This window comes from Centroberyx affinis, unplaced genomic scaffold (assembly GCF_046629955.1).
Source record: "Centroberyx affinis isolate AG114_WGS23_722 - 3 ecotype Tasmania unplaced genomic scaffold, CSIRO-AGI_Caff_v1 ptg007576l_1, whole genome shotgun sequence".
Classification (NCBI taxonomy): Eukaryota; Metazoa; Chordata; class Actinopteri; order Beryciformes; family Berycidae; genus Centroberyx; species Centroberyx affinis.
Window position 1 is genome coordinate 69,469 of NW_027283822.1, and position 21,648 is coordinate 91,116.

At 40.7% G+C, this 21,648-nt stretch overlaps 1 protein-coding gene across 1 annotated transcript in view; it reads right to left on the reverse strand.

The window, feature by feature from the left end:
* Nucleotides 1-5,570: 5,570 nt before the first annotated feature.
* Nucleotides 5,571-21,648, reverse strand: part of dnaaf11 (dynein axonemal assembly factor 11) — a 45,399-nt gene continuing 29,321 nt past the window's right edge. The window contains exons 12-14 of the mRNA XM_071513848.1: nt 18,063-18,112; nt 12,249-12,299; nt 5,571-5,769 (exon numbers count right to left, since the gene is read on the reverse strand). Coding sequence (XP_071369949.1) covers nt 5,571-5,769; nt 12,249-12,299; nt 18,063-18,112 — 300 coding nt within the window. The remainder of the gene's footprint in view (nt 5,770-12,248; nt 12,300-18,062; nt 18,113-21,648) is intronic.

Below are 21,648 nucleotides of genomic sequence, written 5' to 3' on the forward strand. Positions count from 1 at the left end.
ATCTGGGTGCGACTCACTGAGATGAAACTCAAAGAGACTGATTTAGACAGAATCTGCAAACCGCAAACATCCGTGAATCTTTTAATCTGTCAGTAGTCAACAGAGCAGGAATTTCCCAGCCAACAGAAACAAAATCCAAGGAATACAGTATGTCTGTAGGTTCATGTCAGTCATGCAGGTGGGAGGAGTCAGACTGATGAAGCCTCTCTGATGAGCGGTGAAACCTCTTCAACTCTTCGTTTTAACTCCAGTGGATTTTGTTTTTAAAACCCAAGGAAGTCAAATTTTTTTAAAATAATCGGTAACACTTTACAATAAGGTACACAAAAACGTGCGTAGCTACCAAGGAACGAGTAAGGAACAAATCAGGAACGAACTGCTAGTTAACGAATAGTTAACAGGGAGTTCCTGAATGACTCTGAATCAAGTAATGACAAGTTACTTAAGAACAGAGTATTAGATACCATGTTAATGAACCAGTATCTAATGATTAGTTCCTGGATATCTGTGAATGCGCATAATGACCACTTACTTAATGTATCGTTCCTGATTAACTCTGAATAAGGTACTAAATGGTATGTAAACAATAACAAATCATTACTTCCTTATTACCCACCATATTAGTTACTATTTTTGTGTCCGCTCAAGTAAAGTAGTGCATCATACTGAGTTGCTACATGCCATTTAGTACCTTAAAAGCGTTATGAAAACACTCTTTATGTGTTTTTACTTATTGGAACGCCCACATCCAGAATCATTTGTATTTATGAATTTAAAGTCCCCATGAAACGAACTCCCATTGCTTTCACCTCCTGGAAAACAGAGTATCTTTCATGGTGACATCACGCTGCACTAAATAAAAACTCCAACCAAAACATCACAGATTTTTGGACAGTCCCTCCACCGCTCCCATCAAATCAAACTGCCTTTCTCTCCCTGACTGATCTCACATTGGTTTACACTTTTGAGTGATACCTCAGTGTGTTATGTCCCGCCCCCAGCATCCTGTTTCAACAGGAAACACATCAAATCAAGGAAGTAAAGACGCCGTTTCATGGGGTCTTTAACACTAGAACCACCAACATTCCAAAACCCCCTAGAACCACCAGGGGGTCATTTTTACCCCCTGCTGCAACAGCGTCAGCAATCGCAAAGATGTCATTTCTTGAAGCAGTTAAGTTGTTCATTTTCATCTATTTTTTTTAAATAATAAGGAAGACTTGACAAAATAACTATTTAAAATTCAGTTTATGGGTTTTATTAATTTTACAATTGCTTTATTTAATTACAGATCGAAAAAAGGCGCATTTTAAAATAGTTAAAATTCATCAATAAACTGAATGTTAAAAAAGAAGGGTAAAAATGACCCCTCGGCAGTTCTAGGTATAAATGATCATAATGTTTTTTCTTTTTTATCCCACACCCCCCATAATTCACTAGAATAAAAAAAAAACCCATTTTAGGAAAAGTCATGAACTTGAACTGAGAGATGTAGGGGTTTTATTTTAACAGAGTTACATGCATTTGAAAACGCAAGGGGGGTAAAAATGACCCCTTGGTGGTTCTCGTGTTAAAATCAACCGTAAACAGACTACAGCAGATATTTCTCTCTTTTTGTTAAGTCTGGCTTCATTAGAGCAGCAGGGGGTTCAGTGCCTTGCTCAAGGGCAACGAGACAGCAGCTGTTTAGGGAGGGAGGAGCGTTACTTACTCACCTCCCCCAGCCTCATGTTATGAACCAGTCCAGGGATTCAAACACAAACCTGCTTCTCTAACCTCTTTAGCCCCCCGCCCCCCCACCCGTATGCTGCTGCTCCGCGTCAGGATCTGATGCGCTACCCATAAATCAAAGCGTCAGGGAGGGGCCTATGGGGACGCCCGTCGCCATGGAAACAATCACTCGTAATCGTCCGCGTGTGGAATAATGAGACCTTGGAGCGCGGCGACATGAAGCAGGTTCAAACGGTTTGACAGGACGTCCCGACTGCAGGGGAACAGGAGGAGAGAGGAAACATTTCCTGGCTGCAGGACAGACTCAGACAGCAGGCATCCAGGGGTTCAGCTGTACGGAAGCCCACTGAGGACATACACATCCATACAAATCATTTACAATTCATTTTCTCTCAATATATTATTTATAATTTATGTCATTATCTCAAGATGACACCTTTTTATTTTCCCAATATAATAAGAAAATGATCTTGAGATCTCTGGAAAACAAAAGTTCCCTCATTATCACGGGAAAATGGTGGAGATAAAATGTATGAATATCCTGTATGTCCTCAATATATAGTCAATATAGTCAACGATGTTACAGCCAATCAGAACAGGGTTCCTACACATTTTCAATTAAAAAATTCCATACTTTTTCCAGACCTTGATTTGTTTTGAAGATTTTGTCTGGTGTTCAATATGATTTACGCAGATAGACATCTTGCCCCTGCTAACTAGGTCATATCACTGTATAGATGAAGATTGTTCTTCACAGAGACAAATATCAGAATATGTGAGATGATTGGCAGGGTTCCTACACGGTTTCCATTTTAAAATTCCATATTTTTCCCAGACCCTATGTTCTTGACCGGATTTGATTTTGGTGGGTATTTGATATAATGCATGCTGACAGCGGCTGGGTAATAAGAGCGTCCCTCTATCTGAACATTATTCTTCACATCAACAAAAACTGTGGACTCAAAGTGGCTCTACAACAACATGAAAGCTAGAATTATGTGTGTATCGGACCTGAACCGCAACATTTTCCATACTTTTCCAGACATTTTTTCAAATTCCCAAACTATTCAAGACCCGGAAATGATCAAATTCATTTTTAATACTTTTCCAGACTTTCCAGACCCGCGTAGGAACCCTGTCAGAAGCAGGACTCGGGCCTCAAGACGTGACGTGCCTCAGAGAGCCACTGAGCCGTTACACCAAACTGACATGATGAACCCAGAGTGACAATTAATAAAGTTAATGAATTGTTAAACATCACTAATTAAGCATTTCCCACCAAACGCAGGCGACTCTGATAACAAATGGAGCGTTGTGAGCATTTTTCAAAATGCCGGCGCTGATGTTCGGTCGGCTCATTAGACGGGAAAAAGAAAACAAGATGAGCACAAACACCTTCTGCTGTCGGCTTGTGTCACTCAGACCTGGGTAGTCAAGTAATAGCTGAAAATAATTCTGGTTCTTTGTTTTAATTGACTCAGGACTTTTGAAACCTTTTCAAAACCCCACTGGATAAACTGGTTTTACTGAGTCCTAAAATTGTAAGTTTCTTAAAATACTGTAAGTGAAACAAATCTGCCAGTGTGGTTTGACAATTTCACTTGTTTCTGATGCAAATCAACTTGTTTGAAGAATTTAGTAGAATCAAGAGTCATTTTCTTGACAGCAGTGCAGTGATCTGCCTTATTCTGACTGGTTTCAACAGACTGACACTCATTTCTAGAAAATTCCTGAAACAAGTGAAGCTGCATTGGAGACAAGTGGAGTTATCTCTCCTCACTGCAGAATGTTTCTCTTGGTTTAACAAAAATAAGATTTGAAGGCTGAATATGAGACTAAATGACTCGTTAAGATGGAGGTTATTTGCAGTGTGCTGACACTGTACCAGAGCCACAGTAGGTCCAGTACTAGTACAGTATTACAGTATTACTAGTAGAAAAAACACATCAGTGTTTATACACATTGCTCCAATCCAACACCAGAACCTTTGTCGCATGTCGTCCTGCAGTCTCTCCCAATCTTTCCTCTCTCTCTCTATTTTCAAATGCCCAAAAAAGAATATTAACCACAAAAAAACACAAATCTTAGATGTGTAAAGGAAAGGAATAAATCGTCATTTCAAATCTGAATATGTAAATATGGACTCACAGACAAACGTTAGTTAGTTACATAAGCAATTTCTGGACAAGCTTTTTCCCCATACAACAAACGACTGTAAACATCAAAGTACTCTGGATGGAACAAGCTGCCTCGCACAAATATAGAATAGTGGGATGAGAAGAGAATAGTGGAGCTGTCAAGAGGAAAAATGGACTGAAGAGGAGGGGGGGGGGGGGGGTTATCGAGCCGTGACCTCCTCCGGGCTTCTGGAGCCAGGACTCAGAGGGAGGCGAAGAGCGAGGAGGAGACTTTCACTGGAGTTTCAAGGAGAAGACGAACCAGCTGCAGAGCGGGTTTCTGTCCTGCGTCCTCTGGGCAGAGAAAACATCGGCCGTCAAAGTCTGGCAGAATATCGGCTTCTGTACCTTTGGGGAGGAGCATCACAAAGAGGAAGAAAACAACAACAACAACAACAAAACACAACAGGGCAAAGTACACTGGGTTTCAAAGCACAACTGGGCCACAGGCAAAGCAGACAAAACTCTTTTTTTTTTTTGCTTCCTGCAATGTTTATCAGACAAAAATGCATCTGCAAAATGTATTAAGGAAAAGAACATTTATTTTCTCTCAGATGCCTCTGTATTTTTTAAATTCATCAGTGGGATTTTAAGAGGTTTCAAGGGCCCACAGGTCTTGAAACTCACTAAACACATAAATGATCATGGATCCTTTCAGTTCAAGTAAGAAGAAAAAGAAAAACATCAATATTGTAGTTACAGGGCGCCCCGGTGGCTCACCGAGTAGAGCACGTACCATCCCCTCGCTCTCTCTCCCATACCTTCCTGTCTCTCTCTCACTATATCTGTCCAATAAAGCATAAAATGCCAAAAATATATCTTTAAAAAAAAAAATATTGTGGTTACAAGTTTGTTTTCTGCAGCAGCGGCACTAAGCATCCACAAATCTTAAGAGAAGTCCTTTCTAGTTGTGGAAGAAGAAAGTGTCATCCAGAGTTCATCCACACTTTCCATTTCTGAGATCCACACTGTTTCAAATTGAATTTTAATTGGAGTTCAAGATATTCTTCAAAGCAACAAACACAACAATATTTGAAATGATATTGGGTCTACAAATAATTTTAATGTGCAGAAATACACATATCGGGACTGAACATTAGTTGAGAGACTCATAATAGTGTGAAAAGTCTCTGTAGATATTTAATGTCTGGGTTAATCTGAGGGTTAATGTTAGCTGTAGGGTTAGGTTTAGGCTAAGGTTAGGTTTGGGTTACATAGTCGGTAGAGAAGCAGCAAATAGGCAACTGACATTTTGTTGAACATCTACTTTCTGTCACCTGATAGCTGAGTATCAACACTGGACTGTCCAAATAAAGTGTTCCCTTACTTTCAAGCTTCCCATTGACCGCAACGATGGATGCAACTGTTCTCCAAGCTTCGTTTTTTGAGACTTTTATTCTTGTCGTCTTTCAAATAAAAGTTGGAGAGAACTGGGAAGTTTTGAATGGATGGAATCAACTTCTTGCCAATTTTGCATTTGCCAGGCAGAACTATTGATCATGAAACCAAATCACATGGGTAGGGAAACAAGGAATCACGCAAATTTGATTGTTGCTGTTGATGGCTGATGACCCCAAACGTTTCTCAGCCGACAAGCTTGTTGAGCGTCCAAACATCGGCCGAGGAAATGGACTTCCGGTGACTTCTCAGCGACTGGATGTTTCATATGAGCGGGGGAACATCAGGATCGTCCACGAACCCTTCAGAGAAGCGGGTGTGATCTGTGGCGGCGGGCGGCGGCGGCGTCCCGAACGTTTCCAGCGGACCTGAGCGCTCCTTGGCGTTGTGGCGAGGGACGATGTTGGCCAGGTCGACGGCGGTCCGCCTGCTGGGGTCGACCTCCAGCCTCTCAGGGCCGGGACTGTTCCTGCAGAGTGGAAATGTCGGTAAATAAAATAAGTCAAGACGAATTGACACCCGATTTCCCTCCAATGAATTTAAAAGAACTGTTCACAAACTGTATGCAAGCGATCCCCACGAGGATCTTTAAGGTTTCATCTCATCCAATCAACACTTTAAGATCGTCACAGTGAGTGAGAGGTGAAGCTGAAGAGGATTAACACTATCTGAATGAGAATCACTTTTAAGTACAATAAATTCAGAATTATTTGTCTTTATGATGTTGGTGCAGAGACATGTTGACGTCTTAGAAAGTTTCAAGATTTAACGGCATCCTACAAGGACAACAGGACTTCATACTGTATATGGTGCAAATGGACAGAGTAAGACATGCAATGAACCCTAGACTATAAATATTACTGCACATATATGCATTCAGTGTTAGGTGTTCCATAACAAAGTCACAAACCTATATTGGTTTCCTATACCGCTTTCAAAGTGGCTGTGAAAGGATAAATTACCGCGTGTCATACATGTTTCATATCTTTAAAGGACATAAATTGTCTTTGGGTTCCCTCTGGAAGCCGGACGCACGGTCATGAATATCTGATGAAAGCACACTGCAAAAGATGCAGATCTTAACATGTAATTTTATTTCATATTCACAAAATCAGTGAAAACTGCCACTGTGATGAGACGATTTGTCTTGGTTCAATACAGTACAACTTGTTTCAGGTATTTTCTCAGCCTGCTTCAGACTGAGACTTCAGAGATTTTGTGGAGCGATTCAGAGTCTGGTGTTTCCCTTCAACGGCTTTTTTGTTGAACTAGATTTGTTGAAATCACCTCCTCAACCAACAGATTGTCTTTGCAGAGACGATATTTTTGTCAAAATGGACGATATTCTTGGTGCAGTTGGTAAATATCTGGCTAACCATGGATGTAGCGGCTGACTGGATACGTCGGTCACTAGTGATTGGTTCGGGGAGAATCAAACGGCTAACGAGGAAGAAATCTAAGATGAATAATGGAGTGGAACCAGATGGACATTCAGTCTGAATATAATATAATGTTTTCTTCAAAAGAGAGGCTTATGGACATTCTGGTGGCTCACTTTGCTAAAGCGTGTACCATGTAGCTGTAGTGTCACGGGTTCAAATCCTGTTTAGGATCTTTATCAAGTGTCTTCCTCTGCTGCTGACTGACCAATGAAGCAGAAATGGTCAATAACTTTAAAAAGGCTTTGTCTTTTTTCTCGTTATCTATGGCTACGTTTACATGCATACAATAATCCATAATCCAACTAGAAGGGCACTCGGAGAGCGCAGACCTCCGCCAAGGTTCGTGCTATTATTGCTTGTTTGTGAGTCGGATCCGGAGCCGCTCCAAAATGTAATGGGTTCTTCCTTGGCCCATGCTACACCCTTCCACCAAGTTTCATGAAAATCGGGCCAGTAGTTTTTCCGTAATCCTGCTAACAGACAAACAGACAAACAAACGGCACCGAAAACATAACTTCCTTGGCGGAGGTATTTATGATGCGATTAAGGCAGTAACGCAAGTACTGTGGAGCCATGTAAACACCACACTCTGATTATGTTAATGTGATTATGCTCATAGTCAGAGTAACCCAGTACTGTGGTTTTAATCACATTATAAAGGCATGGATACACATTTCTTCCAGTCTGACCAAGATGTATTTGTGCTTTCCAAAAGACTCCCAGAAGTGTCAAGAGGACGGCATTTTGCAGCTGGCCGATAAAAATGGCAGCAACAGATATGACATGGGAGAACAGCAGAGTGTCACTTGTAGTAGAATCTGCTGAAGGGACAACAGAAGTGTAAAGTGGAGGGACGGATTTAGAAACTACCCATTCTGCAAATAATGGAATAACCACAAGTAGTAAACAGGATTTAAAGGAATTGCCGAGTCATGTAAACATCTTAATCAGAGTAACGCCTTACTCTGATTATTGGCCTTCATCACATTATTAGTGTGCATGTAAACAAAGTCTATTCTTTACTTCAAAGCATAGCCGTTAGTTATTTCAAGAAAAATAAGATGTTAAGACGTAAAATGAGTTGAAATCACTTAAAACAGACATTTTTTGCAGCCCAGAGTTGGGTTCAGTGTGACCCGTTCCTGGATAGAAGAACATCCATAAATTCATCTCCAGGGGGACGATGGTCCATTACAGCAGACGATCAGTTACCATTAAACCAAATTGATCCACTCCTCTGAACCCATCGCTTCCATCCCGCTAAAATGAGGTCATTCCATTCACCAATTAATCAATTAATACAACTTCAACTGCAGGCCCCCCCGGCCGCAAAATGAGATGAGTTGTGCGGCAAATGATTTTAAAGAGATCTCCGGGGATTCCTCCGTTCATGGGATGTGTGTGTGTCGATTGGAATAATGTGAAGTCAACCGGTTATGATATGTGACAGCGTGGGAGTCCAAGGTTACATAAATGTTGGTTATATGTGGGATTCACTCACTGCTAAATAACCGCATTGACATTTTACATTTTGGGCATTTAGCTGGCACTCTTATCCAGAGAGACTTACAGTGACAACAGTAACTACCGTATTTCCTCTAATATTGGCCTTTATTTCCCTCAGCTGCAGAGGGTGCCAGGCCTTTATTGGAAGCAGGCTTATATTAGAGACAGGCCTTTATTTCTAATTCCCTCTGTTTGATAAGTATATTTGCTCATATTTTAGTACGAAGCCTCCTGATCTGCTTCTGTTGGGGTTCGTTAGGTAGCCGTTTTTTTGTTACTGCGACGCATTACCGATAATTACGGTAATGGACGACGGCACGCTCCAGAGACTTCCGCCGGCCGAGCCGTCTTGTGGCATACCGCCATCTTGTGGCACTTGTACGTTACTACAAACTACAGTTACATTATATAACAGGCACCGGGAGTTTACCGGTATCCACCGTTGTTTTTTCCTTTGTTTTTTTCCCCGGCCTGTATTTGGGGCCGGCCTTTATTTGTTCGTGTCGACCACGGCCCCGGACATTATCGGAGACCCGGCTTTTAATTGCCACTATTAGAGGAAATACGGTACATGTAGATGATGGACAGCAATAATCTGACCACTGGCCTTATTTTAAATAAGACAATATTCCCATTAATCTGTCTCCATGTGTTGCTTATAGAACTCTTCCATTCATATTCCTGTTTACAGGTCAGCAGGACAGAGGAGGATCACTGGAGACTCGGACAGTTTCAGACTTTACTGAAAACTTCATGATCTCCGTTTCCCTCTAAATCCTGAGCATGCTCAGTTTCAGCCTCTCCGTCTGTTTTCTGCTGTCGGTCTCTTTCTCCTCTGAAACCAGTTCAGCCTCTGGAAGGCAGAGGAGCGTCAGGTGGTCGGATCACCACTCCGATAGAGAGTCCTGGTTGGATTCAGGTGTTTACAGTCTGAAATATCTTCAGTAATGAGACTGAAATCAGAATACTGCACATGTCTTAATGAGATTCTTCTTACTCCACTATGACCTTATTCAGGTTAAGGTGATCAGAAAATGCTGTTTACGTGGCAGTATTTTTATTCAGACTATTGTCTTAAACAGGTTCACATCGGATAATTGCTGTCCATGGAAACGTGACTAGTGAAATAAGCTTAATTTCCACAAACTAACAAGTAACCATGGGAAAGAGCCACAGCAGATGGAACAAATACTCCTGTGACCCGATATGATAATATATGACAGAGCTGAGTAAAGAGAGAAAAGTTTTGAAATGACTAAATAAATCGACTGAATTATTTCGGGGTATTTGAAAAGTATCTTCACTTCAGTTTAAATGCTGCCCTAACAAATAAAATGTAGCCCTAATTAAATAAGCCAAACAGAGTAATTATCCGGAGCGTGAGCCAGCCTCACACGGCTACGCTCCAAGCTCCAAGCTCTTTGCCGGAGAAAGGAAATCATTTGCATTTGAATGAGCAAACACTCAGTAAAGAAGTGCGGAGAAGCCATTCTATATTTACTTAAAGAAGTATCCGGCTCTCCTGAGTGGAATGTGCTTCACTACCAGGATCACAAGAGGATTTGTCTTCGTAACACATATCAACAACATATAGTGCTGTGCAGTGTTTCACAGTACACACTAGAGCTGAACAATTCATGGGAAAAAAAATTAAAAAAATGAAATCGCAATATGAACTTCTGCAATTTCCAAATCTCAGAGTCTGCAGTTTGATCCAAACTGGATTTGTGAACAAGGAGTTTTAGAGCTGCAGGTAATCTTTGGTCCATGACTCAAAACGGGTCGACCAATCATTTAAACCCGGGTGTATGTGACATCATTTACACCAGGAAGTAGACTTGAATTCTAAATCTGCTTGATTCTGTTGACATTCGTTTTTTCAAATTTCCACAATGCTGAAAGTTATTATAATTTGCGGAGCTTTACATTAGCAGGTCCATTGTTAAATTGTACCTTAAAATTGAGAAATGCAATTCTCACTGCACTGGACCTTTAAAGGTAACTGTTTGAATTTTGAAGGCTTCATTTTTCTCTGCTACTGCTTAGGAGACACTTTTGGATTTCCCTCTTCAGTTTGGATCGGTCTCTTCCTGTGTGGAGAAGATTTCCCACCAAACTGACAGCAGAATTTAATTTGGACAAACTGGGAGAATCTACAGCGGCTCAGTTGAAGGACATTTTTACAGCTTCAAGTCCAGACTCAAGACCGGTGTGTTCAGAGCTTACAGCCTATCTTAACTCTCAGCTGCAGTATGTCATGCAGTTCCCCTGCAGATTGCCCTGGTGTTGCCCAGCAGTCTCATTCACACATACAGTATGTGTGTGTGTGTGTGTGTGCACGGGCGCACACACACACACACAAAAACACACACACAGGCTTACACACAAGCTCTGCTTCTTGGAGTTTGGTGATGGACTTGTTCTCTGTCTCATTTTTGATATTTAGTTTTTATCTGTTTTTGCATCCTTTGTTTTCTGTCAAGTGTTAAAATCACAGCATAAATAAACTCAACTTAAATAGAATCAAATCTGTAGCTCCGGCTGTTATCTCCCTTTATATACTCAATCTTTTTATAACCTTATCTGAGATTTGACATTCCCTCCTGTGTTTGCTTTGAGAGATAAATCAACAAGAAAAATGTAATTAAATGCAAAAACGGGGTGTCGTTTGATTGGTCGGATCATTAGGGCAATAACGCACACACGGCTTGACCTTTGAACTTTTGACAGTATTAAGCTGCTTTGCCAATTACCCCGCCCCTCCATACTGTCGGGTGGTGTTAGTCTATAGAGCGGGCACGGCAGACCGGACGAGTATTAATGAAAAGTGCTGATTTTCCAGGAAGAGCGCGGCAATTACAATTTAATCTCCCTGCTCAGCGGTGGACAATAACCGGCGGAGGAGCGGCGGCCCCTGACACTTCATTACACTCCGCATTCTGCCACTTGTTTATTGAGAGGGGAATAAGGCTGGCGGAGGGAGGGTAGGCACGCTGGATTTGTCGTCACGCGTGCGTTCACCAGAGTGATGCCTCTGTGTTCGCTCCGAGAGAAAATTACCACCGCCGCTGGAGAAAATGGGAAATTTAAATGGCGGCATAATTTAGCCCGTGTTCCTTCTACAAAGAAAATGAGTGCAGGCCCTATTTTTAGAATTAATGTGTTTGTTATGAATGACACAAACACAGGTTTTAGAGCTGCAACCTGCGCTAGAAGCAGAACGAGGACCAAAACAGGGAAAAAGACGGATTTTTGATAATCTAATCCCTGTTGTATTTCCATATCTGTAGTGTATTGTGGTTTTATGATACTGAAAGCTGTATATTTTAATAACACTGTACATGTAAAAGCCCAACTAGGGACGAGAGTTGAAAATTAGCAATAGCTATAAACTCTCTGTGCAGCATCAGTTTCATGGAACTATGTTAAATTGCATCGTCCCTATCAAATAAAATTCAAATAAAATAAATATTATGTGACTATTTATTGTTTTGTTTGTTTTTTTATCTCATGATGTGTAGCTTTTAAACTAAATATTATTGTGATGCTCACGTATTTCAGATGACTTGAATTGAAATTAGCCCTGAGCAACAGCGCAACATAAAGGAAAAGGAAAATCTGATAAAACTGATATAAGAGCACATCCGCAGAAAGTGGGCGGTGGCTCGGGTTTTGTCATTAGTGAGGCAGATAGTGGCCCGAATTAAGGTTATCACTCTCCATTTGCGGAGCGGGACCTAACTGAGTTGTAATGGGACCGGGTCGCGCTAACAGCATCACAGACCTCTGCTCAGCTTCTGGACCTGCTGTAAATCCATAGGGGATTAGGTTTGGACTGGATGTGCTTTGGTGTCAGGGGCTTTAATTCCATCAGCTAACATTTAGATGAGAACCAGACAAAACGAGTTAAACGGACTGAGAAGGTCGATGCTTGTATGTTCTGGGTGGAGAGACGGTCCCATGGTTCCTCTCATGATCCTGAAGCCCGTCCTGCTGCAGTTTCCTCTCCTGACCGTCCAATGTGCTTCTGCTGAAACTTTTACATCTACTTGTGTCTCAGAGGGAGAAACAAATTCATATTTACACTACATGTAAAATGGTTTTGCTCTCCTGAAAAAACAATACCTAAAGTTACATCGTCCTCTCCCTTCAAAACTGCATCATCTTGCTCCTCTACTTGTTCAGCACCAGAAAGTGGATTTTGGGGTTATTTATAAGAAGATTAATACAATTAAAACTACTATTTTGAAAGACTAACAGCACTGGGGCCGGATTCACAAAACCCTCTTAAGAAAAATAATCTTCTCAAGTGCCATTTTTTTTCTTAACTTTACTCTTAAGAAAAAAAATAGGAAAAAATGCTATTCTCAAAAACAGTTCTTATATATTTTCCTAACCTTCTTCTTTTGTTTCTTCCTAAGAAAAAACTTAGGAATAAATGGTATTCTTGAAATGAAATTTCTCAAATTTGTTCTTGATTTTTTTCTTAACTTTAAGACGGCCCTTCACCTGTCTTAAAACTCCTACAGTGAAAAGGTAAGCCTCTAATATCATATATTTAAACACATTTTAGACAAGTAGGTTATAGTTCAAAGTCTTCATAGGTTCCCCTACACCTAACATTAAGATGAACATTTATTGTAAAGCTTTATTTGGTGTAGGGCCAGGTAGGCCTCTGTCTCATGTCTGTTGGAAATAAGCTGCAAATTTTACAGTTACCAACAGCAACCAATGTTTAAATCTTTGCTCTAGTTGCTCTAAATAGATTTTTCCCCAATTGTTTTGTAGATGGAAGCACTTTGGGTTGCCTCCTAGCCTTGTCTCCTAGCCTCCTAGCCTTGTCTCCTAGCCTCCTAGCCTTGTCTCCTAGCCTCAATGGCAGTAAGCCTAAAGTTTATTAACCAGAATTAATTCAGGCCCTATTTTGAGAAGTTCTTAAGTTGGAAAATTAAAGAAATTCGTAAGAAATGAGACTGTTACTAAGAAAATATTGAGGAATTGCACTTAAGAGCCTTCTTAAGAACTTCCTAAAATTTCCTCTTATGTAATTTCTTAAGATCTATCTTAAGAACACATTGGTGAATCCGGTCCCTGGTTTGTACATAAAGTGGGTCTAGGAAAAGTCATGGATGGACATTTTGAAATCTGAGCTATTTCAACTCTAAAATTCAAAAACAGCCACCATCTGACTGCGGCTTCTGCCTTTTCTCTCCTTATGTCTTAACTCTTCCTTAACTCTTTCTCTTTCTTAACTCACTTCCCTATCATACATGATTGTTCGAGGGTCACAGGAATATTTGTTCAGTCTATTATCTGGGCACTCTGGCTTTGACTCCTTGACTATTGGTTGCTTGTAATCTTGGCAATCTAGGAACTGAAATTTATTCTGGCGTTGTGCTGATTCTTTACTAGTTACTTTAGATAAGAGAATCAGCTCCATGCCTAAAATGTCAATCCAGATGGAGAAAAGCTGGATGGCATGTTCCTCCGTTCATTAAATTTCTTTTTTTTAACTGACAGCATTACTGGGGAGCTTAACGAATCCACGATATATTAATTATAAGGGTCTGGGTGTGGAAGGGAGAGCTTTAAGATTAACGACTCCTCGGAGCCCGGTCTAAGTTTAGCCCCAACACTCATCTTGGTAACAGGCAGGTAAACCTAATCGTCAGCACTTCCCTATGCGAGATGGATGGAGCCATTAGTCCCAAGGCTCTTCTAATAACGCGCTCCCTGGTTAGGAAGTCCAAAATGGCTCCTGTTATAGGTCACTCAAGGCAAAGGCCCCCGGTCATCATATCTCACGGGTAATGAGGTCTCCGAATTGTCAACAGAGGAATAAAGTCGCTGCCATTCACACCTTATTATCAGAATGAGAAAATATTATAATGAGAGCGCTGGAGGAGCAAGACTGATAACCGCGGACGCTGCACTATTGATCGAGCAATTTGTCCCAGAGTCTGTGAGCGGACCGCTGCGGGTCAGGATGAAGGGGGTCAGGATGAAGGGGGTCAGGATGAAGAGGGTCAGGATGAAGAGGGTCAGGATGAAGAGGGTCAGGGCTGGAGGACGGAAACGCCGTCGACGGAGTAAACAAAGACTAATCAAATGAGTCCCGAGGGATTTATTTATGTTTATAACTGAAAGCTGTGTGTCGTTATGCCTTCACTGCAGAGGCTCTGAGGGTCACTAGTCTTGGTCATTTATTTAATGTTTAAATGTAAATGTGTCTATACAAACCAGAGAAGACTAGTGGTTAGAGAAGCCATCCTGTAACCAACAGACCACAGGTTTGATCCCTGCAGCAGACTACTACCAAGTGTGTTTGAGAAGCATGCTGCACCTGCTCACTCACTGTAGGTCTCTCTGGGTAAGAGTATTGTTTGTTTGTTTGATAATCAAAAACAATGCACAGTCATCAGGCATGCATCAATTAAAATCATCGAGGATAACACATAAGGTTTCCAAAATGTATTTCCAATGTGGTCCTCACTGGTTAAAAGGCTAACATGTACACTAAATGTAAGCTAATTAACTTAAAACCCCAGTAACACAAAGATTTTGCTTTGCAGTTGACCCTACCTTGACCTCTGACCTTTCAGAAACGCAGCATATCATCTCAGGCGCCATGGCCTGCGGATTTTAGATAATGCTCCATATTCCATTTCATCATACAGTTCCCACCTCGCCCTGCCGGGTGTCATCAAGCAAAGCCATTCCAGACCCATCACGGCCCTCGCTCCCAGATCCATTTCCATCTGCGCCAGAAGCTGAATACAGGATCTGTAGGGAAGCCCGGGGGTCAAAGGTCGCCCCTAATCACGTCCAAACGGTGTAATAACTCAGCGGCCGGCGGCGGCGCTCACCTGTCACCTTGCCGTAGCGCAGGAGCCGCTTAGCATTTTTATCTAATGTTTAATTTGAGCGTACAGGATCGCAGCGAGGCTCTCTGTGCTCGATGGGGCCGGCTGAAGGACAAGCAGCGGCCCGCGGTCGTAAAACGGTAATGATGACAGTCAGGTGACGAGAGAGGCTCCGGGCAAGGAGAGGGACCCAGACCTCAACAGCAGGCAGCCTGATGGGTCAGTTAGGAGGTAAAGGAAAACTGTAGCTGCTCCTCTCAGCTCTAACCTTAACTAACACTACTGACTCATTTCATGTAAAGTACTGAGTCTTACAATCTTAATCAATCAGTGGACTGACACAGTTTAATTGTTTTCAATTCAACTTGCTTCAAGGATTTTCTTGAATCAAGAGACACTATCTTGAATCAAGGTGGACTGCCTCGCTTTAAAAAAAGTGGCAGAAACGAAGTGGAGTGGAGCGCTCAGTTTGTTGCCAGGCAACCAAAGTAGCGCTGAGTTGTTCTGTTGAGAAGTGACATATTCAGTGCGGATCTTATCTGCTCAAGTTGAACTCTTTTCAACTCTTTGCGCGACCAACCGCGGCGGAAAAATTCCAAGATCCGCCATGGAGCCGGCGGTGAGCGTGGACTCCGCTCCCTTCCATAGGAAATAATGCCGTTTAGAGTAGAAACCGCTCCGCAAAGTGAACGCAGCCTTACTGTATTTAAACATAAAGGCACTTGTTTTAACAGAAATAAGATTTTTTTTTGTTTTACCTCACATGTGACTCAGATCTGATGGCATGAACAACAAAAATCTGCATGGAGTCGCAGTTTTACAGTTTCCATCCAGACCTCGTGGATATGTGCTACAGAATCAGATCCTGGATGTGATGATCTACATGTGACTTGTATTTAAAAGCTTAAATCAGAGTGTGTCTGTCTTGCCATGACAATAAGTAAATCTTACATCATTCAACAATCATAAATCCTACAGTATAGGCACTAAGCACTTTACCATCATTCATTAATGTTACTCTTTTCATCATCACAGTCAGTTCATACAGTATTGGTATGGGTTACATCCTAGAATAGATATGAATACTCATCAAAAAATAATTACATTCGAGCAGCAATTTGGAATTTAGCACGAAGGTCTGAGGTAAACACTGAACACAACATTTAACGACGTGTTAATTATTTTTCTGCAGTGAGTAGCGGGGCTGCGGGGCGATCTCCAGCCTCTCCACACAGACTGGGCCCGTCCCGCTGTGATGCTGCTAACAGCAGCGCAGCCCGGTCAAGGTTATCTGTGACCGGAGAGCGCTATCATCGACATAATGAATCATTCAGTGTTTAATATACAATAGGCGTCTGTAATCAGGAGCAGAGGGACCTGAAGGGCCCGGGAGCGTTTCAGCAGAATAGGTGCGGATTCAATTCAAGGCCGAACGACCGAGACAAACACTCACATGTCACAGAAGATGATCTAGGTTCACACTTACCTCCATGTTAAATATATACACACTTATTCAGGTACATGCAGGGTTCAGTGTTGCTGCAAATCACTTTTCATGCCTACTATCATTACAAAAAGAATACTTTTACCATGTTACAGTCTGTCTGCAGCAGAGACAGACAGATTTGTAACAGCTGACATGACTAATAATAATAATAAACTTTATGTATATAGCACTTTTCAACACAAGGTTAGAAAGTGCTCAAAAAGAGTTCAAAAATTTTCATGAAACAACTAAAAAGTAGGACTAAAAGGTAGTAAAAAAAACAAACATATAATAATGTGAGAGAGTAAAACATGGATAAAGGTGAAAATAAAATAATAAAATCACGATATAAAATAAGAAAAGAGAAAGAATAAAGAATAACAGGCACACTAAGAAAATGCCTTTTACATAAAAGTGACAGCCAGGACAGATTCCTATTTGATATTATATTTATAGATTTATCCACTAATGATGAATTTTCTTCTATTGCCCAGGTAATGAAGCCCTGTTCGGATGATTTTTGCACACTGTCTTCATCATCCCTATGTTTATGTATTTCAATTGTGAGATTCAATGTATTTCAATTGTGAGATTCAATGTATTTTTCTATATTCATATTTTTTCTTTTCTATTTTTTTTTTTTCCTATTTTCTATTTCTACTATTATATGATTGAATGTGGCTATGTAAATTTTGTATTGTGGTAACCTACTGCCTATTTAGAGGTATATTTATGGGGTAGCCTAAACAGTGAAATTATGATAATGTTACCCTGAGATTTACCATTAGCCTTATATAATTATTGTCATTATGGAAGAGATGATTTTGGATTAATTGTTTTCAACTTTAACTATGTGATTCAATGTTTGTATATAAATTGATGTAGTTGCCGTCCATCATAGATTGTGGAAGGTCCATTTTTGATGGTGGGTTGTGCCTTCTAATTGGCTGAATGCATACAGACTGTGGGACTGACTGCCTGACAGCTCTTGGTCCCTGATTGGCCTCACCTGAGGAGGTGTTGGCTGTATCTGTCTGGAATGTTCTTTGTTCCTCAGTGTTACCTGATGAAGGTCTAAGGACTATCAGTAATAAAGTTTATTGCAAGTAAAAGGACAGTGTGCGGGAATTCTCTCTTCTCTTGCCTATGGACATAAAAGTGACTTAAAAGATGATTTTGTTAGATCCTCAGGCTTAAGTCAACAACATGACTAACATCATGACAGGCTAACGGCAATACACATATAATAAATGTTTAGGTTTGGTTCAACAGTGACCTAAAAACACATGGGTAGGAAGGGAGTGCTTATCCTGCTCACATGTTTTCCTGTTCTCGTTTGTTCCCTGCTTCTCCTCGCCTGTCCGTGCGTCATAATGCCGCTCATATCAGCTTCACAGCTAGTGGGAGGAGAGAATATCTTTACCTTTTCTTTTCCTCGGGCCTGATGTTGTTTTGACGCGCTCTGGCTGGACGTGGGAAGCTTTCTGTCACTTTGATTTCACCTTCAGCCTGAAAGACGTACAGTATCGGAGGAAACAGGAGAAAAAAAAAAAAAAGACATGTTTACTTGTTGATTTTGCAAACAGCTTCCCGGAAAGTCCTCTCTGAATTGAATGTGTTTACTGGCGTTCTGGTGCAGGATATATGGGAAGCCATATGGAGGATTGATAGTAGCAGGCAGCGGTCTGACTCTGCAGTAACGCCACCTGTCTCCCTTTATAGACACTATAAAGAGTCCCTTCATTAAATTTCTGGGCGCAAAAGGTCTGATACACTTTGGCAAGAACATAAACTATCACCGAAAACAGCAAACAGCCTAAAGTCACATCGGTGCAGCGGTGCTTTAACACGGCTAATGAGATTCCTCCAAAGTTTTTCTTCAAAGAGATTTTTTAGATTTAGGTGTCAGAGCCGCCGCCGCCGGCCTTGAGCATCAAGATTTCACCAAGCGGTTTTAAATCAGGGCTGATGACGCCCCCTGCAGGACACCGCTTCAGATGAAAGAGAGAATGCATGCATAGGGTCATTAAAATATGCGTAGGAAATTTATATATTTTACATTTTAGGCATTCCACTCACGTTCTTATCCAAAGCAACTTACAATGAGTGAGGAGTTCAGTGTCTTGGTTAAGGACAATTTGACAGGACACATGACTGCTGATGGGATCGAACCTCAGTGGAAAGAAGGACTGTATCTCTAACCATCTAACCCAGTGGTTCTCAACGTGGGGTCCGGGGACCACCAGGGGTCCTTGAGGGGGTTCCAGGGGGTCCCCAGCAAATTGATGAATTGTTAAACTTCACCATTATTTAATTTACAATAAGTTAGAGAATTAATATTTTGATCATAGTTTCACTGTTATCTCTCTCTTTTGGACCAAATCATATCTAACAATAAAAATATTCTCTGGAGGTCCGTGGCTCTAATGTGGACTAAAATATCCTTGATATGAAAAAGGTTGAGAATCACTGATCTCACCCATTCTGACTACTGCAATTTAGTTCCCTCTCAAGTCTGATGACAGACTTGTGACATTGGCTCTGTAATCAATAAATCATCATCTGTTCTGTTTTCCTGCCCTGGAAACACTGGTTAATTAAAGGTGCAGTTTCCACACATGACTTCAAGTTTAATGAATGTGTGAGTCAAAGATTAAACACTGTTTCTAGCTTTAACTGTGTCACCTTGTTCATCGTGACCATCTGGTAACTTAAAGACAATGCAGATGATGCACAACTTAATCAAACCCGCAGGCAAAGTCATGAGTGTGACAAAGCAATGCTTGGCCACTAAACGTGTTAAAAGTCTCCAGGGAATAATAAACATTCGCTGGTGTCCAACTGTAGGGAACGTTTCATTTGTAGCTTTTATTTTTACAAGGACAGATACATCTGTCATCTTGCAAACAGCCCAGTTATATCATGGTACTTAGCTAATATTAAAGGGGCGGTACCTTTGGAAATGGATAATCTAATGTTTTTTATTGGTTTACAGTCTTAGATGTTCCATGTTCACAGTAAGAGAAAACTGTACTATTTGTTGTTTTGCCAAAGTTGTATTTAGAAAAAAATGTTGCCTCTGAAACCGGCCAATCAGAACACAGTCCGGTTGTTGCGTCTAAAGCTTACTTTGGAGTCAACCAATCATCTTACGCAGCAGGGGAAGGGGGGCGGAGCCTCTGGTACTGACAGCCAATTGGAGCAGCAGCTCTTTCTGGTTGCTAAGCGCCTCCAAAATGTCCTGCTGCTCTTTAGGTGGGAGACAGCACTAGAGAATTACTAAAAATATTTATCAATTATTGTCACCTGAAAAAAATTCACAGGTAAAGATATAAAACTGTAGAAAAAGAAAAATATAATTTGAATGTCTTTCCTCGCAGCACCCTTTTCCTTTGAAGGTTTGTATTTGCAAATATAAAGTAAGAATAATACATTAATAAATGTTGATGTCGATCCTACACACACACAACCACACATGAAGAGTATAAAGAGACAGCTGGTTTTTTTTCAGCAGCAGATAATGACAGCAGGTTGAATCACTGTGGCTGAACAGTAATGATAATGCTGCGCACCAGGCTGAATTATGGGTAAGCAGAGCGAGTTATTTGAGGCGGAGTGCTTTGTTATGATCAGTGGAGAGCAGCCCGACTTGATCATAGTTTATCTGAAATGAATTATTGATTACTGTGTAATGGGGATGCTTACAGCCTCGGCGCTGTTCACCAATTCTTTCTTTTTATTCACAGCTTGTATTCAAAACCCCTCCGCTTGCTGCCATGTCTCAAACCTCCCACAATGCAACATCTGCAGGAAACAAACATGTTGGTTCATCATCAAGTCCCAGTGCTTCTGTAATCTAACAAGCACATTATCAATCTTTTACCATTTCCAGTGAAGCAAAGCAAGTAAAGACAAGCTCGGATGGAACACTATACACGTTTTGTATAAATAAAATAATAATAAATATAAATACTAAATGCGTTTTGTATTTAGTCTCCATCTTTGTTGCTCAGCCTCACTGTGCACTTCCCACAGATCACCTGTCAATCAAACAGTGTGGGCGGAGCTTGGATTTTCTGTTGATGCAGTTTTGAGTTTCTCTTTTCTTTGTGTGTTCAGCCATGGTGGCTATCTATCTATTTATCTACATGAAAATGTCACAGATTATTACTTTATGGAAACAAATGAAAGCTGGTTTTGTCATGCATGATGTAAAGACATGCTTACCTCCATCCATCTGTGTGAAGCTAATGTGCCACATGACACTGAGGCGTAACTATCATTAAAGAGCTATGCATCATACACACTATCTTCCGTGCCATGCCTATATTTTAACATAAACCATGATTTAAAGTAACTGTGCTGCAGGTAGACAGCACAGTGGCACCTCTGTGTTTATGTGCTGGGTTTAAATTCAGGTCAGCGCTGCCTTTTGGTTTTGCTTTCTAGATGAATGGTAATATGATTTATTTATTTTTTAGTAGGAGCTCTTTATCAGCAAAGCCTGGGGAAAATATTTGCTTAATTTTGTTATATGACTTTAGTAAGGAATATGTTAATTTCATGGACCCACAGTGTCTGACACTTCAATAAATATCACTACACATAAATATCAATATAATAGTGTGCAAGTGCAATGATCCTGATATTTATGGTGAACTAATGTGGAACAATCTAAGACATTTTAGAGATACAATACATTTTGAAAGGCAGTTAGACACAAATTTTAAAATAAGCTTTTTTAAAATGTCATACCACAAATCAAAATCCAGTTCTAATGTATTCCAATATTACAAATAATAAACAGCATCTCATATAGTCTCACAATTCATGCAAAACTTATGTTAAGTCAGCAGTGAGTTCCTGTTAACACTTTTCTCTCATAACTTTATATGACGTATTACATTTTCTTCAAAAACTTCTTTCTTTTCAATACAGTTTTCATCTAGAATAAAGCAGAGTGTAACGGTAAAAAAAAAAAACAACAACCTTTGGCTGATTCAATAGATATGAATGGCGATGATGCTGCAAAAAGACGATGCCTA